Here is a 27,671-nt window from a genome sequence, read left to right as displayed (position 1 = left end):
CATGAACTGTTTGTTGGATGTTCAAAGGTAGTTGTCACCTAATCCGAAATAACTTCCTCAGCCTCTCTATTAAATAGAGTAAGTTACACTTCGACCTTTCTCATATTATTCTATACTCGTAGTCCTTAATAATACGGAGTATCAAGAACCAAAAACATACGAAATCTAATACGATGGATGAAACGTAAGATTCTAAATGCAAGAGCTAGTGTCTCAGATATAACATAATCTAAGAGTACAGATAGATACAACATTCCCCTTACCAATTAGGTAAAGAGCTGAGCATCCTTCATCCTATTCCAAACTACTAGTGTTTCAAGTCCTTGTAAATGCCTCGTCATCCTCATATACTATCAAGATGCAATACGAAATTCTAGCCTTGTATACTAATTTCTACTTAAAGTCTAGAAAATTTAAATTTCCCATATGCATGTTTCTTTTTGGTGCAAAGGAGACTTCAACAGTTATATTACTTCTAAGTAATCACACTTGAAGAATAATCCAACCCCACCATTTCCCAGGAAAAAGATCAGTGAACTCTAAGCCAAGAAATCAAGTATGCATATATATTCATTTTATGCAGCTTATCTAGCACATAGAACCTGATAAACCTCTAATAAAAAAATTTAACCTCAAAATGTTTAGTTCATGGCATGTCATCTCATATTTCCTCTTTGTTAGCTTCAAATTTTGCTTAGCAGACAACGATAACCTCCAAGATATCTGCCCAGCAGCAACCCAAACTTCAAAAACTTGTCACACCGGATTTTTCATCAATGGCCTTCCTTGCAAGAACCCAGCAAATATAACAGCCTCTGATTTCAAAACATCATACCTCAAACAAGCTGGTGATACCTTTAACTTCCTCCGGTCCTCTACAAACATTGTGACAGCAGCCGAATTCCCAGGCCTCAACACCCTGGGCCTCGGATTGGCAAGGACTGATTTGGAGGTAGATGGTATCGTGACCCCACACTCTCACCCTCGGGCTGCAGAAATACTCTTTGTAAGCAAAGGGGTTGTGACAGTCGGGTTTATTGACACCAAAAACCAGGTGTTTCAGAAGGTTCTAAAAGAAGGTGATGTGTTCATTGTCCCAAAGAGTATGCTCCATTTCTGCTTCAATGCTGGATTTGAGTTTGCTACCATTTTTTCTGTCCTTAACAGCCAAAACCCAGGTCTAATTGACATATCAGGGGCCGTGTATGGTTCTAGCTCTGAAGCTGCCACAAAAATGAAGGAAAGAATGGTATCTTTTTCTTCTCAAAAGAAGGCTAATTATGACACCTCCCAAACAACATTTTCACAACATACAGAATTATAAGATGGGCTTTATTGCAATGTATATTAATCATCTTGCGTTTCTTTTCTTGGGGTGTGCTTGTATGAAAGTGTGCATCTCCCAATGTATAGTATAATTATGGCTTGAAATTGTAAGGTTGAATCTGTATGCCTTATTACATTTTTTACAGATATAAGAGGACACAAATTTTTTACTCTCTGTTTCTTCCATACTAACATGACATTCTCCTAACCCATTTTGCAGCATAGTTATGGGAGATAATGAAAAGCAACGGCCCAACTCTGGTAAGAATATCTACAAAGGGATTGATGTGCACTTACACGTACCCCCTATTAAACTTGGTGAAACAACTAGAAACTCTTCTTAAGCCCCTGCAACCTCAATCAGGGCCATGCTGTGACTAAAATCAATTTGCCTGATCTGATCAAAGAGCTAAATTTTATTTTAGAGTTCTTCTACTTGTACAGCAAAAAACACATATAGCACCATAGATACCGATGAAAGAGAGCTCCATTGACTATGGTACAACATGGTATGAACCTTAAATTGATACAACACTTAAAACATCAGACTCCACCAGTTGAAATTCATCTAATCCTCTACACGTGTGACTTAAGATTCATAATCATAAACTTCACCCAAGTCTAGGAGTTGGCTTCGTTGTCAGAAAATCTCTCTAAAAGTTGCTGATTTTCCATCCAAAGTTCTATCATACTTGGTATATTTACTTTCACCCTAACTCAACAACCAAAAACATTTTTAAAAAAATCGCAAACTGAGGAGAAACAAAAGGGAGAATAGCACCTGTCACCATCACCGATTAATTTATTTTGTTAAGCAGACACATTAAGGCTTATGTCCACATATTAGCCACTAAATTAACAGTTCTAACCAAAGAACTTCTATTCAGAAGATCAACAGCCAAACATCACAATAATCACAAAGATGGATACCAACTGACAAGATCTGAGGAAACCAAGTTGAGCTTAATCTCAAACTTACCAGGTCAAGACTACAATAACAAAAAGGCAATATAAACAGCTTCATTCAAGTGTTTCAATTAACTCATCTTATTTGGAAATAAATAAACACAACTAGCCAAAGTAGAGGCCATAAGCCATATGTACAGCAATGTCCATAAACACTGGTGTACTTGATCAAAAGCAATGACAAAGCTTTCATCTTTTTACCAATAGAAGCAAACAATACATATTCGACTTCACAAAGTGAATAAATCACAATGATGTATATCCAAAGTCACTCATAGGATGATTAAGAAAATTAAAGAATTCCGATTGATTCTAACAAGAGATCGGCATATGCTTTTATTTGAAACATACAAGCTACTCCAACTAAAGAATGGGAATTTTCTTCTACAAAGAGTGAACCGCCTGAAATCACACAGCTGTAAGATAAAAACTCAGTAGACTAACCTCAGCATCAAAAGATTATGTCCTCATCCCTCTCAGAGCCAGCCAATATATCATGCGCTGCATTGACTGATATTCCTCTCTGCAAAGAAATTCTTTCCACTACCTGGTCCTCCGCAAAAAGCTTTGCAGCCGCAAGCTGTTTCGCAATCTCCTTCTTCTTGAAACCCTGAATCTTCTTCAACCTGAAAAAGTCTTCTCTTTCCAGCTCATCCAACTCTCCCTTAATGTAGCTAATGGTGTTTTCCAACTTTGGTTTCACAACATTTTCCAGAGCATTCACCCTACGGTTTGTAGTCTTGATAGCTTCATCAAGTGTCAAAAATGAAGTTTGAAGAGAAGCTAGCTCAACAAGAACCTCAATGGCTTTTATATAGGCGCCACGGCACATCTGCACTTGCTGGCCACCTCTAGCCAATCCAGTAAGATCATTTTTGGTGTCTCCCTCTGTGAAGTACTCAAACTTGGGGAGCTTCACTCCAGCAACATTTTCTTGCCGAGAACGAACCTTAAGGGATGCATTTTGGACATTCTCAAGGACAACATGTTTAATATTATCTCCAGCAACATATTTGGCTTCAGTTAAGGAAAAAGCAGAGTCTTTCATAATATCCCCCATAGATTCCTTTGTAGACACAATCTTCTTAAGAATGGCACGGAACTGCACAGTCAAAGCATCACTCTTCTTCTTCAAGAGAGCATGGCCTCTTGTAGCACCAATAAGACGGGCTTTGATAACCCCAAGCACGGTAACTGTTGGCACGACATTGAGACGCTGGCCTGAACCCGCCATCTTAAATTATACAGAATTTTACAAGGCCTACATTGTTCAAATTAAGGTAATCAGGGTACAAATAAACATCGATTTCGGTTTTCGATTTAATAATGTCTCCCAAGATCTATACTTGCATTCATATCTTCTTCCCAAACCATATCTTCTAGCTAAGAACAAGGGTTTTACTTAATAATCCATGAAATCATTGATGATGCTAGACCAGAACACAAATATAATCAGACAAATTTAAACATAAACATTCCGATGAAATTAAAGATACCCAACATAAATTTATCAAAAGCATCCCCACATAAGATCAATCAATAGACCAAACCAAATCAACAAAATCACACAATCACAACACATTGACAATCTAGTAATCAAATTCAATACGATCAAGAATTTAATTCAATTCCCACAAATTCTAAACCAATAATAAAAATTGAAACCAAATATCACAAACCCTAATTCCCCACTAGATCAATCAATGACCCTAGTAGCGAATTAAAGGGGGATTTCAGTGGGATCAAATCATGCAAAAAATCGAATTCGAAAGTGTTAAAGCAAAGAGAGAAATTGAAAAAAGAAGGGAATTACCTAACAGCGGAATTGAATTTCTGGAAAAGTTTTGATCTTGAAATCCTGAAATTGGGGGAAAGAGGAAGGAGGAATTGAAGAAGACGAAAGAGAGTTTGGTTGTATGTGAGTGGTGATCTGGGTTCTGCGATTTGGTTGAGGAGGTGTAAGACAATGTTTTTTTTTTCTTTTTTACTCCTAATTGACTTAATCATTCATCTCTCGGTGAATGATGAAGTTAATCCATTGCGGTGCTTTCGAAATAGTCCCTCCGTCACTTTTCTATGGTTATGTTTATGATTTTACGTGATTAATAAGAAGTGTAAAAACTTTGGGATAGATAATATTCTATTCTAGTCGTTACGAGTTTTAAAAATACAAACAAGTATTCCGTATGATTATTTTTTTAGAGGTTTGTTGAGTCACAATGATGAGTGATAAAATCAATTTCATGATCCCTCTAAATTTTTAGGAAACTCTAATAATTTTTTATGTCCCTCAATCAATTAATCAACAATTATAATTGACATGTTTCTTTTATCTCATTTGTCAACACACAAGTTCAATAATTATATCACTAATCACATGACTATGTTTTATCATAATTATAAATGATAAAATTACGTTAAAGTAAAGTTTATGAATAATGTCAAAAATCAAAATGTATCAGCAAAAAAAGAATGCAATAATTGGATCATTAATTAATCTAGTTGGTTGAAACTTTGAGCAATACAGTAGTACTCAAGACCTAGGATCACATATTGTCTGCATCATTTGCCCTTAGCACTTTTTTTTTTTTTGTAAATACGTGTTAAGTATGTTATAAAAATAGTGTTATGAAGTTTGGAATATGTAACTCAATTCTGCATCAATCAGTGCTATATAAACTCTTAATCTTTTATGATAGCTGCATTTATCATTTATCTTAAAATTTACAATTGTAATTGTTGAATAATGAACATACCATTTGAAAATCTTGATTTGTTTTGCATGTCAACTGAAAATTTTTGTAGTAGTTATTTAAAATATGACTATCGTAATGTTTTAATGATTTTGGAGTTCATAATTGACATATTTTTCTCAAAATAATAATTATATTACTTTATTTTTGGCATAAATTAAAATAGTATTATCAACATTTTTTATTTATCAAAATTTTAGTTTCATTTATGTAATATTTATTTTTATTTTATAGTTTCTCGAAAATATTTAATTTCAAAACTTATATACATTGTAGATATATATTTCAAACGACCGCTGTAAAACATCCGCATGTCAACTATTTGATGCTACTCTCTTTTGGTTAGTGTCTTAACAGTTTTTTAAAATGTCTTATCATGCCCATTATAATACTAGTTGAACAATTTAGACCTCTAAAAAAATAAAGTCACATATTTTCCTCGTGAACTATCCACCTAAGTCTTTAACAATGACATGACACTACATCATAGCTAGGTAATTATATTTTTGTATTTAAAAAGTTTAATAATCCTCGTGTTAGGCTTTAGTCACACCTATGGAATTCACTCTTTCTATCTTAGGACTAAACTTGCCAATGGCTAATTATGTACCGATTTATATCTCTTTTTAGAAACTCGGCTTTTTATGTGATTACCATTGGTTACGCAAATGCCAATGAACATCACACTCTGATAAAGTAATACCCAATATATATCTTCACAACCCGACCATTCTTGTACATAGTAGTTTATATCTCAAATTTTAGTTAATCCCTAATCTCATCGACATTAGATCCCGACCCTCTAATTTGCATAACAATGATATATTTGTGTTATTAAGATTTCCTTAAACCCTCTCTCAAAGAGTCTTGTGAGTTGTGTTCATGCTCCTCCTTTCTTTCAATCATGTGCTCCTTCATCAGTTCATTGGCGGTTTTGCTAGAGATTTGTGGACATTGGGCCTAGAAGTGAACATGGACATTGATTAGTGGGCTTGTCAATATAAGTTGGACCAATAAATTGGATCAAAAACGACATAATCAACAAGGCAAGGCAAATTGCAAATAAATGAGGCCTGAAATACATCTAGTCTAGTATGCTATAACTATCAACCTTATATGAAAGCAGGAATAAAAAAATTTGCCATAAAATTCAGGCATGAAGACTACTTTTAGGTTGTTCTCTTCAGCTTATTTTCAGTTCAGTTCAGCTCTAATAAGTTCAGTTCAATTCAGTTCTTATCTTAATTTCCTTCTCTCATAAATTTTTCAGTTCAGTTCAGTTCTAATAAGTTCAGTTCAGCTCAGTTTAGTCAAACAGAACAGGTCCTTTATCACCTAAAATCAATTCATAATTCATATAACCTAGAGAAATTATTATAAACACTATTCTATTTGGTGAAACGATAGAGTTTTTGCACTATTCACATAATCTACTTTTAGCAATGTTATTGATTTGTCCATAAGAAAAATATGGTCATGTGAATACTTGTTAGAATTATTTTAATGCATAATTTCCGAATGTTAACTTTTTATAATTTATTATATTTATTACTAATTAAATAAATAATTGGTCAAGTTCATGTGTTAGCATACATGTCTAATGAAAGTGCGACACTTAAATAAAAGAGAGAGTAATTCGAGTATCATAAGTACATTAGAATCTACATTGAAAATGGAGAATCAGAGTAAAAGCCTGACATCATTTCCTTAATATGCTTGTTACTCCCTCCGTCCCAAAAAGAACGACCTATTTGGCCAAAACTTTGTCCCAAAAAGAATGACCCATTTGCATTAAAACACCCACCAATTTGCTACTATATTTATGCAAAATTAGCTTCCCCATATAAAAATTTGATTTTCCATGTTATTTTATTACTTTCTCTCTCTATTTTTTTTACAAACCCCATGTAAATTTATCTTTCCAATATACTTTTACTTCTTTTTACTTAATTTCCTTAATACCCGCGTAATCAACCCAAATGGATCGTTCTTTTTGGGACGGAAGGAGTATTTCAATTAGACCCTCAGGTAATTAACAACCAAATCAATATGCATGTTTCATTTTTTTTTTAACAGAGAGAAAAGAAAGTACATTGACTATTATTTTGTGTCTTGTGCGATTAACATGGGGTTAACAAGGGGGTTGCTCATAGTTATTTTTCAGAAATTGATCTTGAATTTGAATACAATTGTAATTTTACATGCAGTCAAAATCACATATGTCATTACTTGCTCCAATAACTAGTTAATACTTTGAAAATTGTGACAATAATGTTTTCCTAGTAGTATTATGTTTACTTTTGACTATTTTGAGCTTTTTTATGGCTTGTATACTATAGTACTCCATAGACTTTATAAAGAATAATATAAACATGGGCACGGGCTGTGCCCGTGCCGCCGCGGGCCGTGCCTGGCCGTGGCGGGGGGCCGTGCCGTGCTGGCTCCGCGGCGGGCCGTGCCTGAAATTGGCACACCCCAGCCCACGGCACGGCACGGCCCACGTGCCTTGCGGGCCGTGCCGGGCCGGGCCGCGGGCCAAACCGTGCCTCCCTTCTTTTTTTTTTTTTTAAATAAATGATAAAAAAAACGAATTAAAAACAACAATGCATATAATAAAAAAAAATACGAGTGCGATAATCCGAAAACACAAAAAATTGAAGAATAACTTATTTTATTATATGACGGTTGCCGGTACGAATGTATGATAATTCAATAATACAAAATAAGTAATGATAATTAAAAATCGTACAATAGTGTATGAATATTGAATAACTTCATTTATTATACGGAATACGAAGTTCGATAATACAAAAAGAATACAATAGTGTATAATGTAAATATGTAATCATGTAATTATTATTGGTCGTCTTCGTCTTCACCTTCGTCTTCATCTTCGTCTTCGTCTCCTAGAGGTTCAAGTTCATTCGCCAATTGAGTGGATTGAGAAGTATGAGAACTAAAAGAAGTCGACGTTCCTTCATCGTCGTCGTTTTGTGCATAAGTACGATCTTGAGAACGAGTTTCGGCATCCAACCAATCCTTGAAGCAAACACACATTTCAAGTGTTTCGGGTTTTAGTCTTGTTCTTCTATCGTCTAAAACTCTTCCCGATGCACTAAAAGCTCTTTCGGAGGCAACGGAGGAGACTTGGATAGCAAAAATATCACGAGCCATTGCCGACAAAATTAGATGTAACAATAACAATAATAATAATAATAATACAACTAACAATAACAAAGTAACAATTAACAACAATAATAATAACAATAACAATAAGAATTAATTAGTAAGTAGTTTTTATATAAATTAAATTTTTAAAAATAATTATAATAATAGTAGATTACTTGGATCAATGAGATCCCAGGTAGGAGAAGTTAGGAGCGACGTTGTCCAGAGCCCAAGTCCCGCCTTAGACAGATTTCAACAATCCAAATAACCCACAATTAAAATAGAAAGTAGTTTTTATATAATTAAGTAATTCCAAGAATATAATAATAATAATAATAATAACAAGATTAACAACTAACAATAACAATAACAATAACAAATTAAAATAAAGTTGAGTTAGATCTTACAATGACGCTTCAATGCTTTCCCAAATTTATAATTTCTCGAACTTATAATTTCCCGAATTTTTAATTTCCCGAATGTAAATATAACAATTTTTTTTTTTTTTTTTTTTTTTTTTTTTTGGTAGTAGACTAATAAAAGTAATAATAGTAAAAATGTAAAATTTATAAGAGAGTAGGAATTTTTTTTTTCTTTTCACAAAAGAGAGCAAGATTGTATGATTTGTAGGAATTTGAGAATTGAGAATTTAAGAGTAAGAAAATTAGAGAGTAAGAGAGAAGAGATGAGTTGATGAATTGTGAAATTTTTGGAGGAAAATATGAGGTATTTATAGGGAATTTGGGTGGGAAAAGGGGGGGGGGGGGAAACTAGCCGTTTTAGAGCTGTTGGAAAACGGCCAAAAACGGTTAGTTTTCCAACGGTCAAGGCACGGGCCGTGCCGTGCCGTGCTGGGCCGTGCCTGGCCGTGCCACGTGCCGTGCCGGCGGGTCGTGCCAGCGTGCCGGCCATCGTGCTACCCGCCGTGCCCGTGCCAAAAACCAGAAAATTGTTCACGGCACGGCCCACGGCCCACAGGTGGGCCGCCGTGCCGTGCCGGAGTCGTGCCGGGCCCGTGCCGCCCGCGTGCCGGCACGGCCCGTGCCCATGTTTAGAATAATATGAATTACAATTTCATGTGAACTAGAATTATTATTTATCATCACCGTCCATTTTACTTTAAAATTAAAAGCCAAAAATGAAGGGAGAATGTCCTAAAGATGTTGATTTTTGTAGTTAGGATTTTAGGAAATTGAAGCTCAACAACTTGTCAAATTAAACATGATAAAATATAAGAACACTTTATTTATGAAAAATAGATATTTGATTTTTAGCTTTAGAATAGTCAACCAATTTTCTCATTAAGGTAGAGCAATTAGAGGGGAAAAGGGATTATGTTAATCTAAATCTAGCAAGATTTTGTACTTTGGATTTCTAAAAGCAATCTTCAATTAATCATAATGAGCAATGTGAGCCCATGCTTGTTTCCCCTTTCTTTTTTCTTTTTTATTTTTGACCCATCTTTCTATATATATGTTTGTGCATTCTTTGCGGTTTATACAATCATGTCATGACTAATTAATTAAGTGCTATGCTCTTGATTTTTTATTAATCAATTGATTTTTTAATTGATTTTCACCCCCATTAATTGAGGACTTGCACTTGTATATATATAGAATAACATTTAACGGAGCAATTTTGTCTTCATTCGCCATGATCATCAATGAACAAGCTAGCTTAATCAAAGAGTCATTCGGTGTTACATACGAAGTACTTAAAGATACCAATCTTATATGTTTTATTATCGCAAATAATGGATCACAATACCCCGTCATTTCAAAATTAAGTACTCAATATATGCCATTAATTATTGTCTCTAAAAAAAGAGAGACAAAGTATATGACATGATTATATTCACGTTGTTCACATTACTCAATTTAAGTGAAAGTTTGAGAAAACCAATTATATAAATATGTAACTTTTCTTAATAATTCAAGTGGGATTCTATTTCTTTTATTTTTAATCGTTAGTGATTTAATTATAAGGTTTGAGTGGGGGTATAATCTATTGGGGTAGTGCATGTATGAGTGTATGTAGAAGATTGAAGGGAGCATATAGTTTTAACTAGAAATAATTAAAAACCTTCTGATAGAGTATAAAACATATTCCTGGGCCTCAATCATCAGCTTAAGTTTTTGGTTGAGTTGGTCCTCTAACATGATATCAGAGCCAGCGTGATACAAAGGTCACAGGTTTGAATCTGTTGCATCCACATTTCAAGCCCAAAGGGTCTTTTATGTGGGGGGGAGTGATAGAGTATAAAATATATTCCTGGGTTTCAACCATCAGCTTAAGCTTAAGGTTGTAATTACGGGCAACTGATTTTAATCTACGAAAATAAACCAATATGAGTAGAGTATTATTTTGAATCGAATGTTGACATTATTCTAAATCTCAAAATTTTCTACTATTTGTTCCTCTTATGTAAACATTATTATACCCTATTCTAATGTTTCATCTTGTCTCCACTTTGCTCGAGAAGTTGACAATATCATGCAAAGTTTTGTAACATGACATTTATGCACGATACTAGATGGAACCTTCATCACAATATTTTAACAATTAAAAAAAAAAAAAAAAATCAAATAACAATCTTAAACAAAGAACATGCAAATTGTCAAATTCAAAGGACATAATTTCTTGACATTTTCCTTTAATTTTGTGATAACGAGAGACGGTGAAAACGACTGGAAAATCTTAAACAAAGACATGCCATCACTTTTTTGCCTCAAATTCGTGGTTATTTCATTTAATCCAAATCCACTGCTAATACACGTAAATGTCTAAAACCCTAATAACGACTAAATGACTAATATTGTATTTATGTTGCACTACAACTCATTAAGATGTGGACTTATGAGCTACATCTATACATGTTATTAAGACATTGTCTATTTGATTGTTTGATTAAGCTAGATTAATCTTATTAATCGTGATTTTGACGGCAATGCAAAGTCTTTTCTGTATTATTATTTGTAGTATAATAGTATCATCACTACTATGCAAAGATTAATTTAATTTTTCAAAACTTATTTGTTTGTGATGTATATATACACTCATTTAATTTATTTCTTAAAAAAAGCTACATACATGCATAGCCTTTTTAAATTTTTCATCAATGAATTTGCCTTTAAATTAATGCATTTTCTAAATAATTTTGTATGTAATTCTTATTATATTTTTAAAAAATAAAATAGAATCTCGAGAGGAAATTGTATTATGTTTAATAATTTTTCACTATTTAATACAAGTTAAAAAAATAATACTTAAAACATGTAGCCCACTAGTCCAATCTATCTACAAGGTGGTCTTATGGTAGTAAAACGATCTTATTGTGATGGTTCTCCATCTTTCTCACTCCCACAAAGATCATAAACTATAAGAGTCAGCTTAACATTTTTTAATGGAAAAAAAAAACGTCACTTCCTAAGTACTTGCATCACAGAATCGGGGCATTAGTAAGTACTGTAATTAGCACTAGTGATTTGTCAATTAGAAGGCTTATTATTTCTTTAAGCTACCTAATATTATAGGGAGCCTTAACCTCTAAGAAACATACAGTTTATTACAAATATATTCGAAAGAACAACCTTTAATTAACTCATTAATTAAGAATTGATTTTCCCAAGAAGATTACTCGAAATTACAAACATTGGCACTGTTAATTCTATGTACGATTATACAGAGGTGGACTTTGAATGCACATGTGGCAAATCTTGTAATCTAAAACATGACACATGTCCTATTTATTTGGTGCACATGCACTACAGTTGTTGCATACATTACTCCTACGTACCCGTTTGTTTTTGGGTTTGGTATAATGATTGTACTTGTAAATTTCGTAATACTTTCTTTGTCTCAAAATAATTGACAACTTTATAAAAAAAAATTTATCATAAAATATATGAAAAATCTATATTTAATCATCCTTAAAATTACTACTCGTATAATTATATTGTAGTATTTTACTTAACCTAAAGCGAAATTGAGTTATATACTATAAAATGGTTTTCAAGTTTAATTTGTGAAGTTTATTTATTTAGGTAGTTAGATACAGTATCAAGGTACGTATGCATTAATTCACTTCAACTTATCTTCTAGCTCTTCATATATGTATAAAGACAAAATTTTAAGACTCAGTTTATTACTTACCATTTTAATTAGGCCTCTTTTTTAATAGAATAAAAATATGCCTAAATAAGCACTACCAATTATTAAAATGGTTTAATTTCATCTATCATAATTTGTAAGCCTGTATGAATATACAAGTATTATATTTGTCAACTAAAAAAATTCTTGTAGGCATATTCCCATAATAATATTAAGAACCATACTGATATCGTGATAATGGAACCATTTTTTTCAAAGACAGCTCAACAGACGACTAGACAATGCCTCTAAACTTAGCCAACAAGTGAAAAACGCAAATCATGCAAGGTAATGCATGAAAATTGCAACTATGCATAGTGTTGTTGTTAAAATATTATTACATGAAATCATTTAGAGCGTAATTTCGTTGCAATGTATTCGTATTATATGCCCATTCACTCATGGATATAAAAATAATTATTACAAGTACGTATTATGTACTACATGTTATAAAAGAAATACTTATTTCTTAAGAAAAGAAATAATTATTGCGCGATCTCATACTCTACTAATAAAGTAAGATAATTTTTGTTTAAGGAGTTTAGGGTTTTCATTTCCGATCCCTTTTCAAACATGTACCCATGCATTACTCTTGCTCGAGTTTCCATGTATTGTTTGATTTATATTTTATGATAAATTAATAGTGTAACTAAATTTATGATGATACCCACGTATAATTTGTACTCCGTATATAAATAATTATCTCTTACTTCTCTTGAAAATTTTATCATTCTCTTTAATTTTGCTTGCTTCCTTCTAGTACGTAGTTTGCATTTTCTTCAACCTTTGGTAAGTACGAGCTGCGTGCATCAGGTCAAGTCACACTTGATTTTCTTTCCTCTAAAGAAAATTCCAATTGATCAGAGTATAACATTGATGAATTATTAAAATGTATATACTACGTATTAATATTCGATGATATTATCATTCAAAATTCCCCAAAATATCATTTTCAAACCCTATCAATTAATTACTCATTATACGTCTCTTATCAATTCTGTATCCTTCCACCCGACGTTAGACAAACCATACTTACAAGTAGCCAGGATCAACGTCCACCTTACATCTTTTTGATCAACTACCAACAATCCAACTTCTTACTTGTGAATAAAACTCAAATAATAAAGACAATTGTACTTATCTGGCTTCTGTGTTGCGTATGGATTCTAGGAGCTCCTTAGGTACTTATCTGGGTATGCCTGTTGATATGGGCAGGGGGAAGTGTCAGGTTTTCCAGCCTATGGTTGATAAACTTGTTCAGCGCCTTTCATCCTTTGCTTCTTTGCACCTTTCAGCAGCTGCGAAGTTGGTTATTATCAATTCTATATGTGTTGCTTCCTTCAACCATATCCTCTCTGTGTTTAAAGTGCCTTCTACGGTTTGTAATCGACTTGATAATCTCTTAGCTCGTTTTTGGTGGCGCTCTTCTCCTTCCTCTAAGGGGATAGCGTTATCTCCTTGTTCTGCTCTTTATTTGCCTCGGGGGCTGGGAGGTTTGGGTATTCGGAAATTTAGTTGTTTTAATGCTGCTCTCCTTGCTAAGCAGTCTTGGCGACTTATGCATAATCCTCAACTGCTTGTTTCCAAGGTGTATCGAGCAAAGTATCCGTCTTTGCTGGCTTCTCATGGCACTGCCAAGACGGTCAGACCGTCTTGGGGTTGTCGTAGTGTGTTACAGGGTTTTCAAACCCTTTGTCATGGTTTGGTGTGGAAAGTGGGGTCTGGTACCAACATTAGTATTCTTGATGATAGTTGGGTGCTTGGGGTTCACGTTCAGTTTAAGGATTCTGTGAACAGGATGGGTGTCCCATCCTTTGTTTCTGATTTGATTAATGTGCGTTCGAACGCATGGAAAACGAGTTTGATTCATCGGTTGTTTCCTCCCCGTACTGCTGGCCTTATTTTGGGCCTTGAACGGCCTAAGGAAAGAATTGATGATTTTGTTTATTGGAAATTTACTAGGGACGGGATGTTCTCCACGAAGACTGCGTATGTGTGCTCCTTGTGTTATGAGAATGGGGATCACCGATCACCTTTAGTTCTTGACTCAAGTTGGTGGAGGCATTTTTGGGCTTCCCCCTTACTTCCAAGGTGGAAAATGTTTGCTTGGAAGATTATCCATAATGCATTGCCTTCTGCTTCATTGCTTGCTAGGAAGGGTTTTCCCGTGGATTCCAAATGTGGGTTTTGTCATAAGGATATGGAGACTATTTCTCATCTTTTTCGAGATTGTCCTTTTACTTGGAGTTTATGGGAGAACGCTATCCCCAGAGTGGTTTCCTGAGGTTCTTTCTAAGTTTCTTCATGATAAGGACTGGTTGATGTTAGATCGTTTTTTTAGTTTGTTATGGGCCCTATGGCTTACTCGGAACTCTATGAGATTTCGTTCTGCAGTTTCTTCCCCTGATTGTATTATGGATCTAGCTTCTAGTTGGGTGGATAGGTGTTCTGAGGCTAGGTCGTTCAGATATGATATTAATATTACGCCTGCATTTCCTCCTGGGTTTTCTTGTAATATATCTTCTGCAGTTCTTCGAGGGAATGCGTTGGATGCTTGTTCTGTCAGCCTTACTTTTGATGGGGCCTGGAGTTCTGCCAGTCATAATGCGGGTACTGGATGGGTATTCTTGGATCTGGCTTCTGATGTTCAACTCGGGGGTGGGGTGCAGGCTTGTAACTCTAATTCTGCGTTACAGGCTGAACTGATGGCTTGTCTGTTTGCTTTACGCCATGCTAGGCAGCGTGGGTATTCCTCTTTACAAATTTTAACTGATTGTTCTTCGGTGGTGGATTTGCTTCGATCTCAGTTTCCCAAAGATATTTCTGTATGTTGGATTCAGCAAGAGATTTTGGAAGTTATTGGTGCTTTGGATGTGTGTCATATTCAGAAGGTTCCAAGGTCTATGGTTGCTCAAGCTCACTGTTTGGCAGGGAAGGCACGTCGGCGTGATTTACTTTGTTTACGTTTTTAGTTTCTTTGTTGTTGGTTTGTAAGTTCTTTTGTCAAAAAAAAAAAAAAAAAAAAAAAAAAAAAAAAAAAAGAAGACAATTGTACGTAAAAGAAGCAATAACAAGTTTCTAATTCTATATCCTTCCAAAAGAATTGACGTACCATATAAACTAGGTTGGACCATGCTACATATCTATGATAGGAACAACAAGTTTTCAAAATGAGAAAGATATAATTAAAACCTTCACATCTTTAAGATTTCAGCACATCAAATTTATATATCCACTTGAAAATAACACTAGTATCAGAGTGAATTACACTGATAGCTTTTTTTTTTTTGTTAGTTTTAGTTTGTAAAATTAATTAAGGGCGTAGGTAGAACTATACTAATTACATAAATAAATGAATAAAGTTGATCATAAACCTTGAGTTCCTAACTCTTGACAATCCCTAGCTTGAGAATTTGGATTTAAAATGCCCATTAAGGTGGCTTGACCAAAATTCAACTAAACATCGCATTTGACTATGTCACTTCTATTCCGTTTTCTTTTATTGATTTTCTTAAATTTTTAAAAAAGTTGGTTACTTGGTTAGAGTGTTAATTTCAATTTGTTCTTTCTTTAAAGTGGAATGACTAAACAGTCTTAGAACACATTTTCTACAATAAAATTAGGGTTAGTTTATCACATTTTATTTGCAATCACCAAACTTTATTATTTGTTATTATACTACATGTACTTATTAATGAGTTGATTATGCTTAAGCATGCTTATATACTCCGTATACTCGACTATTTATTGTTCCATTCGGAGTAGAGTATAATGTAATACGTAATAACATTGTACCAATACATTATTATTTACTCCATATTTGTTCATTTTAAGTATCAATATACAAATAAATTACTACTCCGTAATGTACAAAACACCATGTTAGTCCTTATAAATATCATTGTATGCATTTTTCAAGACTTTATTAAGTAAATTATCCCCATACTGATCATATCTTTCATCTTATTTTTCTTCAATGTTTTTTTTCAGGATTTGCCCCCATATCTTTTATTCAAGTAACCAAATTAATTAAGAGAGTCAATGCAATCCTGACCTAATAGTTAAATAATCAAAAATACATTAAATTTCATACTCGTATCTTGTCCCCCATCTAATTTTAATTGAATCGGTTTAAAGGATATCAAAATCATATCGGATCCACAACCATTTATATATTTACGTACATTTAGAGATACAATGAGATGAATAGAATGACTTTTTGTAAGACACAAGTTATTGATTGCCACGTAAAATGAGATTTATGTTTTTAGTTTAGTATAATTGCTCAATATAAGTTGGGGGAAATTATACTTTTGTGAGTAGTATATTAATAGTTATATGTTGTAAATATAGTAACAATAGTCGTTGGTATGTTTTTCAAAAAAAAAAAAAAAAAAATAGTTGTTGGTATGCATGCATGATATCTCGGGTCATTGTATGTAATATAAGCTTCTTTTTTTTTTCCAATGAAACTTAGGTGTCAAAAAATGGTCGGTTTGATGAGAAAGAAAAATGTAACTGATGATAAGTTACAAATGTTATGAAAATAAGTGACTAGCATTATAGTCAGTGTGATAAATTAAGGGTTTGTTCTCTTCAGCTTAATTCAGCTTTAATCAGTTTAGTTCAGTTCCTAATTTCCTTTTCTCATAAACAATTCATTTCAACTCTATTTAGTTCAATTCAGTTCAGCTCCAATCAATTCAGTATATCAGAACAGACCCTAAGCAATAAAATTTGATGAGTTACATTAGTTTGTTACATTGACGACATACCTGAAAATGTTTTAAGTTTGACAATAAATATATGCAAAAATGCAATTAATTTGTATCAGTAATATATGTTGATATTTATTTAAAAAGCTAGTGTGTAACAGCATAGTACATACATTACACAATAATTTATTTATACCAAGAAGAAAACATGTTCAAATTAAACTTAGGGCTAGTTCACTTCAACTTAATTCAGTTCAGTTCAGCTCCTATCAGTTCAGCTCGTTTCAACTCCTAATTTCATTCTCTCAGCTCTATTCAGTTCATCAGCTCAACTTCAATCAATTCAATTTAGTTCAGTTCAGCTCCAATCAGTTCAATTAAGTTCAATTCATCTCCAATCAGTTTAGTTCAGTTCAGTTTCGATCAGTTCAATAAATGTAAACAGAACCTTAATGTAAAATGAAATTATTGCAAGTACGAAACATTAGAGAGATTATAAATTAATCCCCTTAATTTTTAAAATGCAACAATCTGATTGACATATTTGAGCACTAATAATTTTAATTGCATATTAGAAAATTTAAAATATATCTCTTGATTGATCCAACAATATAGTACATGGTACAGTTGCATTTTTTTTTATGTAACAGTAAAAGAATTAAGTCAAACTTTGCATGTTAATAGATCAGAAGCGGGGGGAGTAATTAATTGTATCCATTGTAAAACGAATAAATAAAGCGGCAAACAAATTAAGCTAGATATCCAAGTACCCAGTCAAACAAAGATCGGCAATTAATAAGATTTTGTAATTTTAAATGTGAAAGGAAATAAAGGGAGACGAACAACTTAAGTTATATATTCAAGTAGCCAGTCAAATAAGAATCGAATAAATAATTGTTAGATTTTATAATTTTAAACATGAAAGGAAATAAAGAGATCAACATTCGTTTTCAACCTGCCTAAATAAAATCCCTAAATCTAGGTGAAAAGTCTCATAAAACTCACCTCTAACTCTCCAAGTACAACATTTGGAATTCATTGAAGAAGATCCAAAAAACCTCACTACTTTTTCTTCTCAAAGTCCAAAATAGAGAGAAAACAAGAGAGAATGATCTCATCTCATCATCTTAAGTGAGAGAGTGTTAAGAAGACGAGTCGACTCACTCACTCTTTCTCTCTCTCTCTCTCTCCTCCGCGTTAAAGCCAGCTGGTCTCTCCTGTGGATTCCTTGGTGGCGTGCATTGTGGACCTTTTGGGTCCCATTTTTCTTTCTCTCTCCTCCAAATTATTTATTTTTAAATTTATTTTTATTTAATTTTTCTTTTTTTTGAAGAAATTATTCAATTTCCCTTTTTTTCTTTTTCTTTTTACTATTTATTATTCCCACCTTCTTCACTCTGCCTTTCCCCGTGCCCCCATTCCTTCACAGCTTCACTCACTACTCTCTCTCTCTTTCTTCTTTCTCCCAAAAAAAAATTAAAAAAAAAAATGTTTTCTTGTATAGTTGAATGATAATTTTTATAAATTCTACAAAATTACTCACCAAGATTAAATTTTGATGAACACCCAATTCAATTGGGTGTGAGATTCGATCTGGGTTTCAATTTTTTTTTTTTCAAAAAATCGAAATTTAATTTTGGATGGCAAAAACAGGGGTAGTTTCAGAGGGAGATACAATTAGGGTAAATGAGTTGAAAAAAGAGCTTAGATTATTAGTTAAAACAATATTAGAAGAAGAAGATCACATTAATAATCTTAATTATAATGATAGTAATGATGATTATTGTGTCTCAAATTCAAGTAATTCGTCCTCTTCATCTGTTGTTGACGCCATTGATAAAGCAAAAGACGTTCCTTTTGCTTTAAAAGAGGCTAAATTGAAGAAAACGACGTCGTCTTTGCGTTTAGATGATGGGTCTTTCTCTTCTTGTCCTCCTGAGTTTCGTTGTCCTCTCTCTAAACAACTCATGCGAGATCCTGTTATCATCTCTACTGGCCAGGTTATTTATTCTTAATTTAATTTGATTTAATTTCAATTTTTACTGATTAATTGAGTATTGCTTAATTTCGTAATTAAATATAAATAAAGTATTAATTTGTTGGTTAATAACTGGAATGTTTTGATTTTTATTGTTTGCCAATTAATCTTGATTGGATAATTGTTTCAATTGTTCTTACATTATTAATTTGATTTTGATTTATTTAATTTTTGAATTAATTGTTTTTTGGGTTTTTGCTCAATAAGTGTCATTATCAGTGAAGAAAAAAAAAATTCTGATTCTTGTCAGAAGTAAAGTAATGGTTAGCTTTATTTCAATGCTAAGCATCTAATTCTGGCTTTATACAATGAATTGTGCACTATTGAGTCGTATGAATTCTTCAATTTTTGTCATTTAAAGAACAGTTTCAACCTTCTTTTTAGGTAGGTGATTGAGAGAATTTTGATTAGTGACACTAATGATTCCTTTCCTTTTGTTGTCGGCGATGATTAATGCAGTCGATTTGAGTAATGGTCTTTGATCGACTAAGCTAGTTGACATCGAAAACACTGGCACCGTGGCACGAAGTATTGTATATGAAGTATTTAATGTTTTTTTGGGGTCCACATGAGCTACAAGGGCATTGCAAATTACAAATGGAGATTAAAAATTCGAATTTGTGACTTGTCATACACAAATACTCGGTCAATGTCATTAGGCCAATACCTCATTTGTGACACTATCACACTAGTGATTAATTATAGGTTGATTATGTGCATCTTGTTGTTATTGAGTATTGACACTAGTGATTAATGATAGGCTTGAGTGTTAGATTATGTGCATTTGTTTGTTATTGTCACCCAAAAAAATGCTAAATGACTAATCCGTTCTTCATTGAACACCATTTGAAATTACATGGCTACCAAATAGTCGAGCTCGAAAAAATTTCAATCTTTTCATTTCGACATTTGTTTAAAATTCTGATAGGAGAATGTCTAATAACTGGTCCCCTGTAATTCTTGATTAAATTCTCTTTGATTTAAAATAATACTTCGTATTAAGAACCCTGGAAACCCTAGTACAAGAATCCTTCTAACCCGGTCTCCTGTAATTCTTGCTTTATTAATCCTTTTTGATATAATAATGTAATTAGCTTAATCCACTTTAGTTGATTAACAATTTTGTCGCGGTTTGGACTATGTACTTTATTCGTGACGTAAGAATGATACTGCTTAACTTTAATGTGCTTAATCTTTAAGTATGATGCTGTTGTTTTAGATAAAATCCTTTTGTTCTCAATCATCTAAAGAATTTTGATGATATTGCTTTTTATGTTGCTAAATGGGTTTTGTTTGATATGTATCAGACTTATGACAGACCGTTCATCCAGAAGTGGCTGAAAGCAGGGCATAGGGTATGTCCAATTACGCAACAAGTCCTGTCACACTCGCTCCTCACTCCGAATTTTTTGGTTAGGGAAATGATCAATCAATGGTGTGAAAGTCGGGGGATAGAGAATCCCGATACTGTTGGGTATGTAAATGAGGAAGGAGCCACTGAGGCTGATAGAGACTATTTTTCTGCTTTGCTTGATAAAATGTCCAAGTCGATTGGGGAGCAAAAGGCAGCAGCCAAAGAACTCCGACTGCTTACCAAGCGGATGCCCTCATTTCGTGCACTTTTTGGTGAATCAACTGAGGCTATACCTCGGTTGTTAAAACCCTTAACACATAGGCGAGGATCCTTTTCATCAGGGAGTAATGAGATGACTCACCCTGATCTCCAAGAGGACTTGATCACAACTCTATTGAACATATCGATCCATGATAGCAACAAGAAGCTTGTTGCCGAGTCACCTATGGTGATCAAAATACTAGTAGATGCATTACAATGTGGAACACCGGAAACAAGGAGCAATGCAGCTGCAGCCCTCTTCACACTGTCTGCCCTTGACTCGAACAAAGTCCTAATCGGGAAATCTGGTGCATTAAAACCATTGATAGAACTTTTAGACGAAGGACATCCAATGGCAGTGAAGGATGCTGCCTCGGCTATATTCAACCTATGCATTATAAAAGAAAATAAGACTATGGTCGTCCGTGAAGGAGCAGTTCAAGTGATTTTCAAGAAGATCAAGAATGGGGTGCACATCGACGAGTTGTTGGCAATTCTAGCAATGCTATCAACCCATCAAAGAGCCGTGGAGGAGCTGTCTGATCTCGGGGCAGTCCCATGTTTACTAAGCATAATGAGGGAAAGCTCTTGTGCTCGGAACAAGGAGAATTGCATCGCCATCCTCTATACAATATGCGTGAACGATAGGTCTAAGTTGAGAGAGTTGCGAGAAGAGGAGCGCGCCTATGGGACATTGTCACAGCTTGCACAAGATGGGACTTCAAGGGCCAAGAGAAAAGCTAGTGGCATACTTGATAGATTAAGCAGAGCTTTTAATCACACCTACACTCATACTGCTTGATCATGAGACCATAAAACAATACCAAAAGTCAAAAACAACTGTATGTAAATTTTGTACCTTCTCTAAAATCTTTGGTTTTTTTTTTTTTTTTTTTTTTTTTTTTTTTTTTGTAAATTCTTGGATTTCTTTCTTTTTTGGGTTTTTATTTTTAATCTTAGGTTAAGCAATATAATCTGTGAATAAAATAAAGAAACAAATAAGAGAGTATTATGTCTACAAAAACTAAATATCTCTGACAAGGTAGCACTATTTATGTTTTATGTGGCAGTTTTGGTTTACTCCTTTGTATTTTTCCTTTGAAGTAGCTATATATTGAATATTGACAGTTGTCCTTTTGTTCTATCTATAAACAAGTGTACCTCATTTAAGTATTTTTGTGGGTTTTTTGCCAGATTCTTAAAGAAGATACCAAATTGGTTCTTTTGAGTAATTAATTTTATTGCATATGTGAATTTATTTTAGCTTTTGCTTTCTTAATCTAATAATAATAGAGACAAAGTTTAGTAAGCAATTTTATTTTATATGTAAGAAAATGAAAGAATTGACTACATATTGTAAACTCTTATGTTACATGGACGCGGGTTGGGTTGGGTTGGGTTGAGTTTAATATGTGTTTGATATAAATTGAATTTCGAGTCTTTTTTTTGGGATTATCTACGGTTGGACAATCTAAACATCTTTTTGACTTTGAAATCGAGTTTTCAATTTGGCTACAATCTTATACATTACTCTAATTTTAGGACAAGTTTGAATAGAGTTATTGGATTAGGTACAATCTTGCACAAGACACTATACTTCAATTAGGGTTGAAAAAGGGTTTTGAACGGATCATAATCTTACATTTTACTCCGTGTTTCAAACAGATTCAAATCGAGTTTTCGGGTTGGTTATAACCTTACATGTTACTCCGTACATAACAATTAAAGGGTTTTGTTACAATTTGGAGGATACATCATTAATTTTTTGTTGAGTGGCTAGAACTAGAAGTGAGATAGGAAGATAGGAATCAAGTATAATGTGTATGTATTCAATGGACACTAATAGAGCATGTATCAAGTGTTTGTGGTCCACTTAAGCCTAAAGGTGTCAATTCCACATTTCATGTATGACATAAAAAGAAGTATTTTATGGAACTGTTACCACCAAACTTTACTTTCATTGTTTATAATTTCCTAAGCTTTTGAATACCTCCTTTTGATGGTTTTTATTTTTCCTAAATAAATAAAATAATTAGTGTTCTTATTTGATAATAGGAAAAAGGTGATTCTATTTTTTGTTTCACTCTATAACTGTTTTGACTTTTGGGTATTTAAGAAAACAACTTTGATATTGTGCAGAAATCAGAATATACTATGGTATAAAATTATAAATGAATACATGACTTCACACCCCACAAATAAATATATACACACCTACCACAGTTCATTGTGCCACTCTACTCCATATATACTCTATACTATGGTATCAATTTCATTAATTGCTTCAATTCGTAAAAGGTGAGAAAATCTGATATGTGAGTCCTTGAGTATTAATAACTTGGAAATCATACCAAATTAAATGCTTATTAGGTTAAACACAAATTTTTATATGTGGCTGACCAAACGGTATGACTGGGATTACTAGGTCGGTGAAGATTTACTATCTATATTATCGATTAAAATAAGCATAGATAATTTACTTATGTTACTCTTCTCCTCCTATTAGCCAAAAATCAATAGGATAATAAATGCGAAATATTATGAGCAAGTCTTAGATGAGACGGAAAAAATTATCATATAAAAACATAGAGAAGGTCATAGAAAAAATTGCCAAAAATGAGCATAGCTCTATACAAGTCAAATTGTCATTATACCAAAATTGGTAATGATAAGATAAGAAGAGTTATTTTTTGTAGACAAAAGGTCCGTGTGTAGTGGTGATAATACAATAGCAATTATTGAAAGAGATGCAAATTCAGTGGTCCTCTTTCTATCTTCAATCTACTTGTATAAGTGTTTTATGTACCACTTGCATGTTTTTATGTCATTATTATTATTTCTTAAGAAAAAACTTACCTGTTTTGTTGTTGTTGTTACTTGTTAGTAGTAATAGTGTAGTAGCGGTAGCATTGATAACAATAAGACTTTGTACTATAAAACGACACGAGTATTAGCGCATAGGTGAGAAGTACGTGGTTTGATTATGGCAAGTGAATAAGTGATCTAGTATATAAACCAATCTTGAACTTCAATCATCAATTTAACAATTTGGCCTGAGCTGGTCTTGTAATAATAAGACGACATATTTTCTAAAAGATATTCTCCGTATATAGGGTCATTTCATGTGAAGTACAAACGACCTTTGCCATCAGTGTGTTAGGAGTGTGTACGTATTATGGAGTACTACGTTACATATGTGTTAGGTTTAACGAGGAATTACTACAAAGAATATAGTTTAAATTTGAACTAGGATGTATCGGGTGCCTACGGATGCTATTTATTAGCAATGTCGATAAAGAACTGCCCAAAGATCAAAGTAAGCCTATGTATGATTAGGACATTTTATGTTCTGTGGTGGGAGAGCCAAGAGCTGAGAATGCCACTAATTGCGCAGTTTAATTCACTGAGCCAACCTTTCAATTTATGTCTAATAATCTCCAAAAATTTCGGTTTTACGTAGATTTAGAAGTATTCATCACCTACAAACTCTTAGGAAAGGGAGCCTATAAGCCTAAGTCGTAGTATCATTTTGTTATATTATTACTCCTTAAAAGTGAATATATTTGCATCTCAATTATTTGTTGATGATGTTATTATTTTACCAGTGTATCAAAATATCAATATATAATAGTAGTTTAGTTATATGAACACTAAAATGGATTGATTATTATGACTCTTTTTTGCTAATGCAAACTCTTAATCCGTAGTTGACATAACTAAGGGCTTGTTCACATTTACTGAACTGAGCTGAGCTGAACTGAACTGATTGGAGCTGAATCAAACTGAATTGAACTGAAATGAAGTAAATGTGAACAGGCCCTAAGTAATAAGGCAAAGCTACATCTATCCATCGGATAAACTACCCAAGTCAATACTAATACAAAATCAAAAAATCTAATTATGTTGACTTAGATTCCACTATCAGGTCTATCACTACTCTTTATTACGAAGTATATTTTATCCAGTAGGTAAACGAAAAAATTGCCAACTAGGTTGAACTAAACCTAGCTTTAAAAACAACATTATCCAAAGTTGCAATAACTAATTCCAACAATTACAATACTAATAACAATTGTTAACATGAAGTGGGAGTGCACAAACAAAAATGTTGGAATAATTGTTCTGATAGAAGCTAGCAAAAGTTGGAATTTCTCTCCATCAAACTAGTCAAAAAAAATGGAGAGTACCGAACACTAAAATGAGGTGGACCTCGTGTCTTTCATAAAATATTTTACTATTAGTAATAGTTTCTGCCTAACTCCAACTAATTTTGATCTTATTTGGACATTATTAGAGTAGTACTAAGAATTTTAATTTATTTTCTTAATATAAAGTTTATAGTAGCATTTTTTTTGCTTTATCCACTCTTCCTTTTTGATGTCGTCTTCCTAAGATTTGTGATCTCACTAGTTAATAGTATCTTGCATTAAAATTGGCATCATCTTTTTCCTCCTCCTTAGCTAGAGTTGTGTTGAGGGTGAGGATGAATGTACATATAGTGCACTAAAGTAAAAGCCATTTGTGAATAATTTCTATTGATTTGAAGATTGTAGGATCGATGAAAATGGTTTGAAGACATATTTTCAGCAAGGTTAAAAAAAAGTACGTGTGGAAAGAATAGCTCACATGCGAGTTGAGATTAATTATTCGACATTGAATAAGACGAAAACAAGGAAGAATGACTAACATATACGGTAAAAGTATTTTGGTATATATTACATTACCAAAATACTTAGGCTTGATTTAGCCCTATAAAGATTTGTCAATTGCTGCCTTCTTTGAGTTGCTCAAAGGAGATAGAGAATAAAGATGTTGCCCCACTTTTAAATGACATTCCTCCAATTTAGGGTACTTTGCTAGTGACAAATGTATCCCGTTGTAAAGTTTCAAGGTAGAACACCACAACATATAATGACATACATTTTATGCTTGATACTACTTGCTTGGTCCATTCATATTAAATGATTAGGCATAAGATAATATTAAGATAATAGATGCATGTAGAAGTTAATAATAAAACAATAATAATCACGTTAAAATAAAATCAATAATACTAACAGACAGATGAATATCTACATCATAACTCAATATTATTATAGATGTGTTTTCTTATGGAATATCATTGCTACTTACTAACTTATTGCTTTATGTAAGTAGGGGCTTATTGAAGTTATTTAGCAATATTTTCAGATTGCATAATTGCAATTGACATAATTCAGTAATTCACCAAGTAGTTGTATTCGAATTCATATTAGATGTCTTAAATATAAAAATAAATAAAAAAAACTCTTAAAATAATGCTTATGCATGCAATAGGTGGAATAATTTCCTTATGTAGAATTGTACGTAGAAGTCTTGTTCATAATTGAAAATTGAAATGACACCATAATTCAATCTGATATCGATGTTATTAAAACATTGTAAATACATTATTATGATAAATTCCCTCAATTTCAATTTGCCTTTAAGAGTTTTCAAGAGTCACGTTATTAGCTATTAAAATCATAAATGACATTGAATATGAAATCATCCAAATAAAATTGATGGTAACCATATTAGATTACCAAGGCTTGATGAACAAAGTCAAAAACCATAACACCAAGTGCTTTTGAACAACCACAATAATGATTTTATACAATCAATTCAAAACAACCATTATAGACCTTAAGGGTTTGTTTTGGGGTACCTTATAGGATCATTTAGATCTTTACCCGCAATTCATGATGTTAGAAAAAAAGAACCCCTAGCCGAAAATGTTTATATTTCAAACCCTTTCTCCTAATTGATTGAAAATTCCAAAATTTATTATTGCTCTTGAAATTGAGCGAAAAGGTCTGATCCCTATAGATGTTCTATCAATGTTCCACATAACGAGATTTATTTATTGTTGCCTGAAAATTGAGCGAAAAGGTTTAATCTCTATAGATGTTTTGTCAATGCTCCACGTCACACAAAATTAACACCCAACGACAAATGAAAAGAAAGAAAAGAAATAAAGGAAGCAAAATCACTTAGAAGTGGTAAGGAGACAAAAGGTCTACCATGTGGTATAAGGCACAAGTGCTTATATAAACACCCAACATATTAATTGCGTATGTTAGAGCCTAGTCTCTTCGTTATATCATTCATCTAAGGACATTATATTAGACAGGGTGGGCAATATATCATTTCTGCCTAACTCCAAACTCCTCTTCAAGAAACTACTACACTACTTATCCAAAAAGTTCCTAATGATATGAACCAATGAAAATAGGACATGAGTACAATTGTACAAATTAATTTTTATAAAGGTAGCAAAAATAATGGAGCATCTTGTGTTGTGGTTTGTGGATGAATTATTGGGGAGATGGCCCATGGGAGCAATTGCATATTTAACATAATAACATTAACAATGTGTTAAACAACACTATAAAACTTAATTATATATTATGGATCATTGAATGATTGTATGATAACTAAATTATTAGTTCCTTCCATTTTTCTCATGGGATGATTGATATAAGGTGTGCTTAAATATTACTCATCTTTTAAGTTTTGGCCTTTTCATATGGTAAAAAAAATGTTTGGTAAATGACCTTCTCAAAGTCTTTATGAAATTATTAAGTATCGCTAAATGTAATTTCGCATATTCTGTTTTAGGATGAGTTTATTATAATTAAAAATAAAAAAAAAACTTCTTAGTTGGTCAAATAGTCAATTTTAAAAAGGCAACAATAATAGTCAATCATACTAGCCAAGTGAAATAGCTAGTTGACAATTGACACTCAAGAAAAGTTAATTAAGCGGTCAGATAATATAAAATAAGTGTTAAATAAGTGATCAATGTAGAAATGGAATTACTAGCAAGTATCGATCATGAATTAAAAAAGAGGGAAGGGGAGGGGCGAATGGGTGATGTGGAGTAATGATTGATAATGAGGAATTTAGGAATCTTGTATTAG

General features: G+C 33.0%; 3 protein-coding genes and 1 pseudogene across 4 annotated transcripts; 3 read left to right on the top strand and 1 right to left on the bottom strand.

Annotated features, from left to right (window-relative positions):
* Positions 1–491: 491 nt before the first annotated feature.
* On the top strand, positions 492–1,480 carry LOC145618310 (germin-like protein subfamily 3 member 4). Its single transcript, XM_081673085.1, has one exon. The coding sequence runs from the start codon at positions 638–640 to the stop codon at positions 1,322–1,324; it is 687 nt and encodes a 228-aa protein (XP_081529211.1). The 5' UTR covers positions 492–637; the 3' UTR covers positions 1,325–1,480.
* A 1,069-nt stretch (positions 1,481–2,549) lies between these two features.
* LOC145618347 (V-type proton ATPase subunit D pseudogene) lies at positions 2,550–4,274 on the bottom strand (annotated as a pseudogene). The gene is made up of 2 exons (XR_014107902.1): positions 4,106–4,274; positions 2,550–3,553 (listed from the first exon to the last, which is right to left on the bottom strand). The product of XR_014107902.1 is annotated as a V-type proton ATPase subunit D pseudogene (transcript).
* Positions 4,275–13,521: 9,247 nt separating this feature from the next.
* LOC145616758 (uncharacterized) lies at positions 13,522–15,334 on the top strand. Its single transcript, XM_081671489.1, has 2 exons — positions 13,522–14,413; positions 14,517–15,334. Exons 1-2 carry the CDS (start codon positions 13,522–13,524, stop codon positions 15,332–15,334), a joined length of 1,710 nt encoding a protein of 569 aa, XP_081527615.1.
* A 3,052-nt stretch (positions 15,335–18,386) lies between these two features.
* On the top strand, positions 18,387–21,903 carry LOC145616642 (U-box domain-containing protein 9-like). Its single transcript, XM_081671398.1, has 2 exons — positions 18,387–19,077; positions 20,423–21,903. Exons 1-2 carry the CDS (start codon positions 18,718–18,720, stop codon positions 21,530–21,532), a joined length of 1,470 nt encoding a protein of 489 aa, XP_081527524.1. The 5' UTR covers positions 18,387–18,717; the 3' UTR covers positions 21,533–21,903.
* The last annotated feature ends 5,768 nt before the right edge of the window (positions 21,904–27,671 follow it).

This window comes from Chenopodium album, chromosome 26 (genome assembly GCF_948465745.1).
Source record: "Chenopodium album chromosome 26, dcCheAlbu1.1, whole genome shotgun sequence".
Lineage (NCBI taxonomy): Eukaryota > Viridiplantae > Streptophyta > Magnoliopsida > Caryophyllales > Amaranthaceae > Chenopodium > Chenopodium album.
This window is presented reverse-complemented; position numbering and strand designations above follow the sequence as displayed.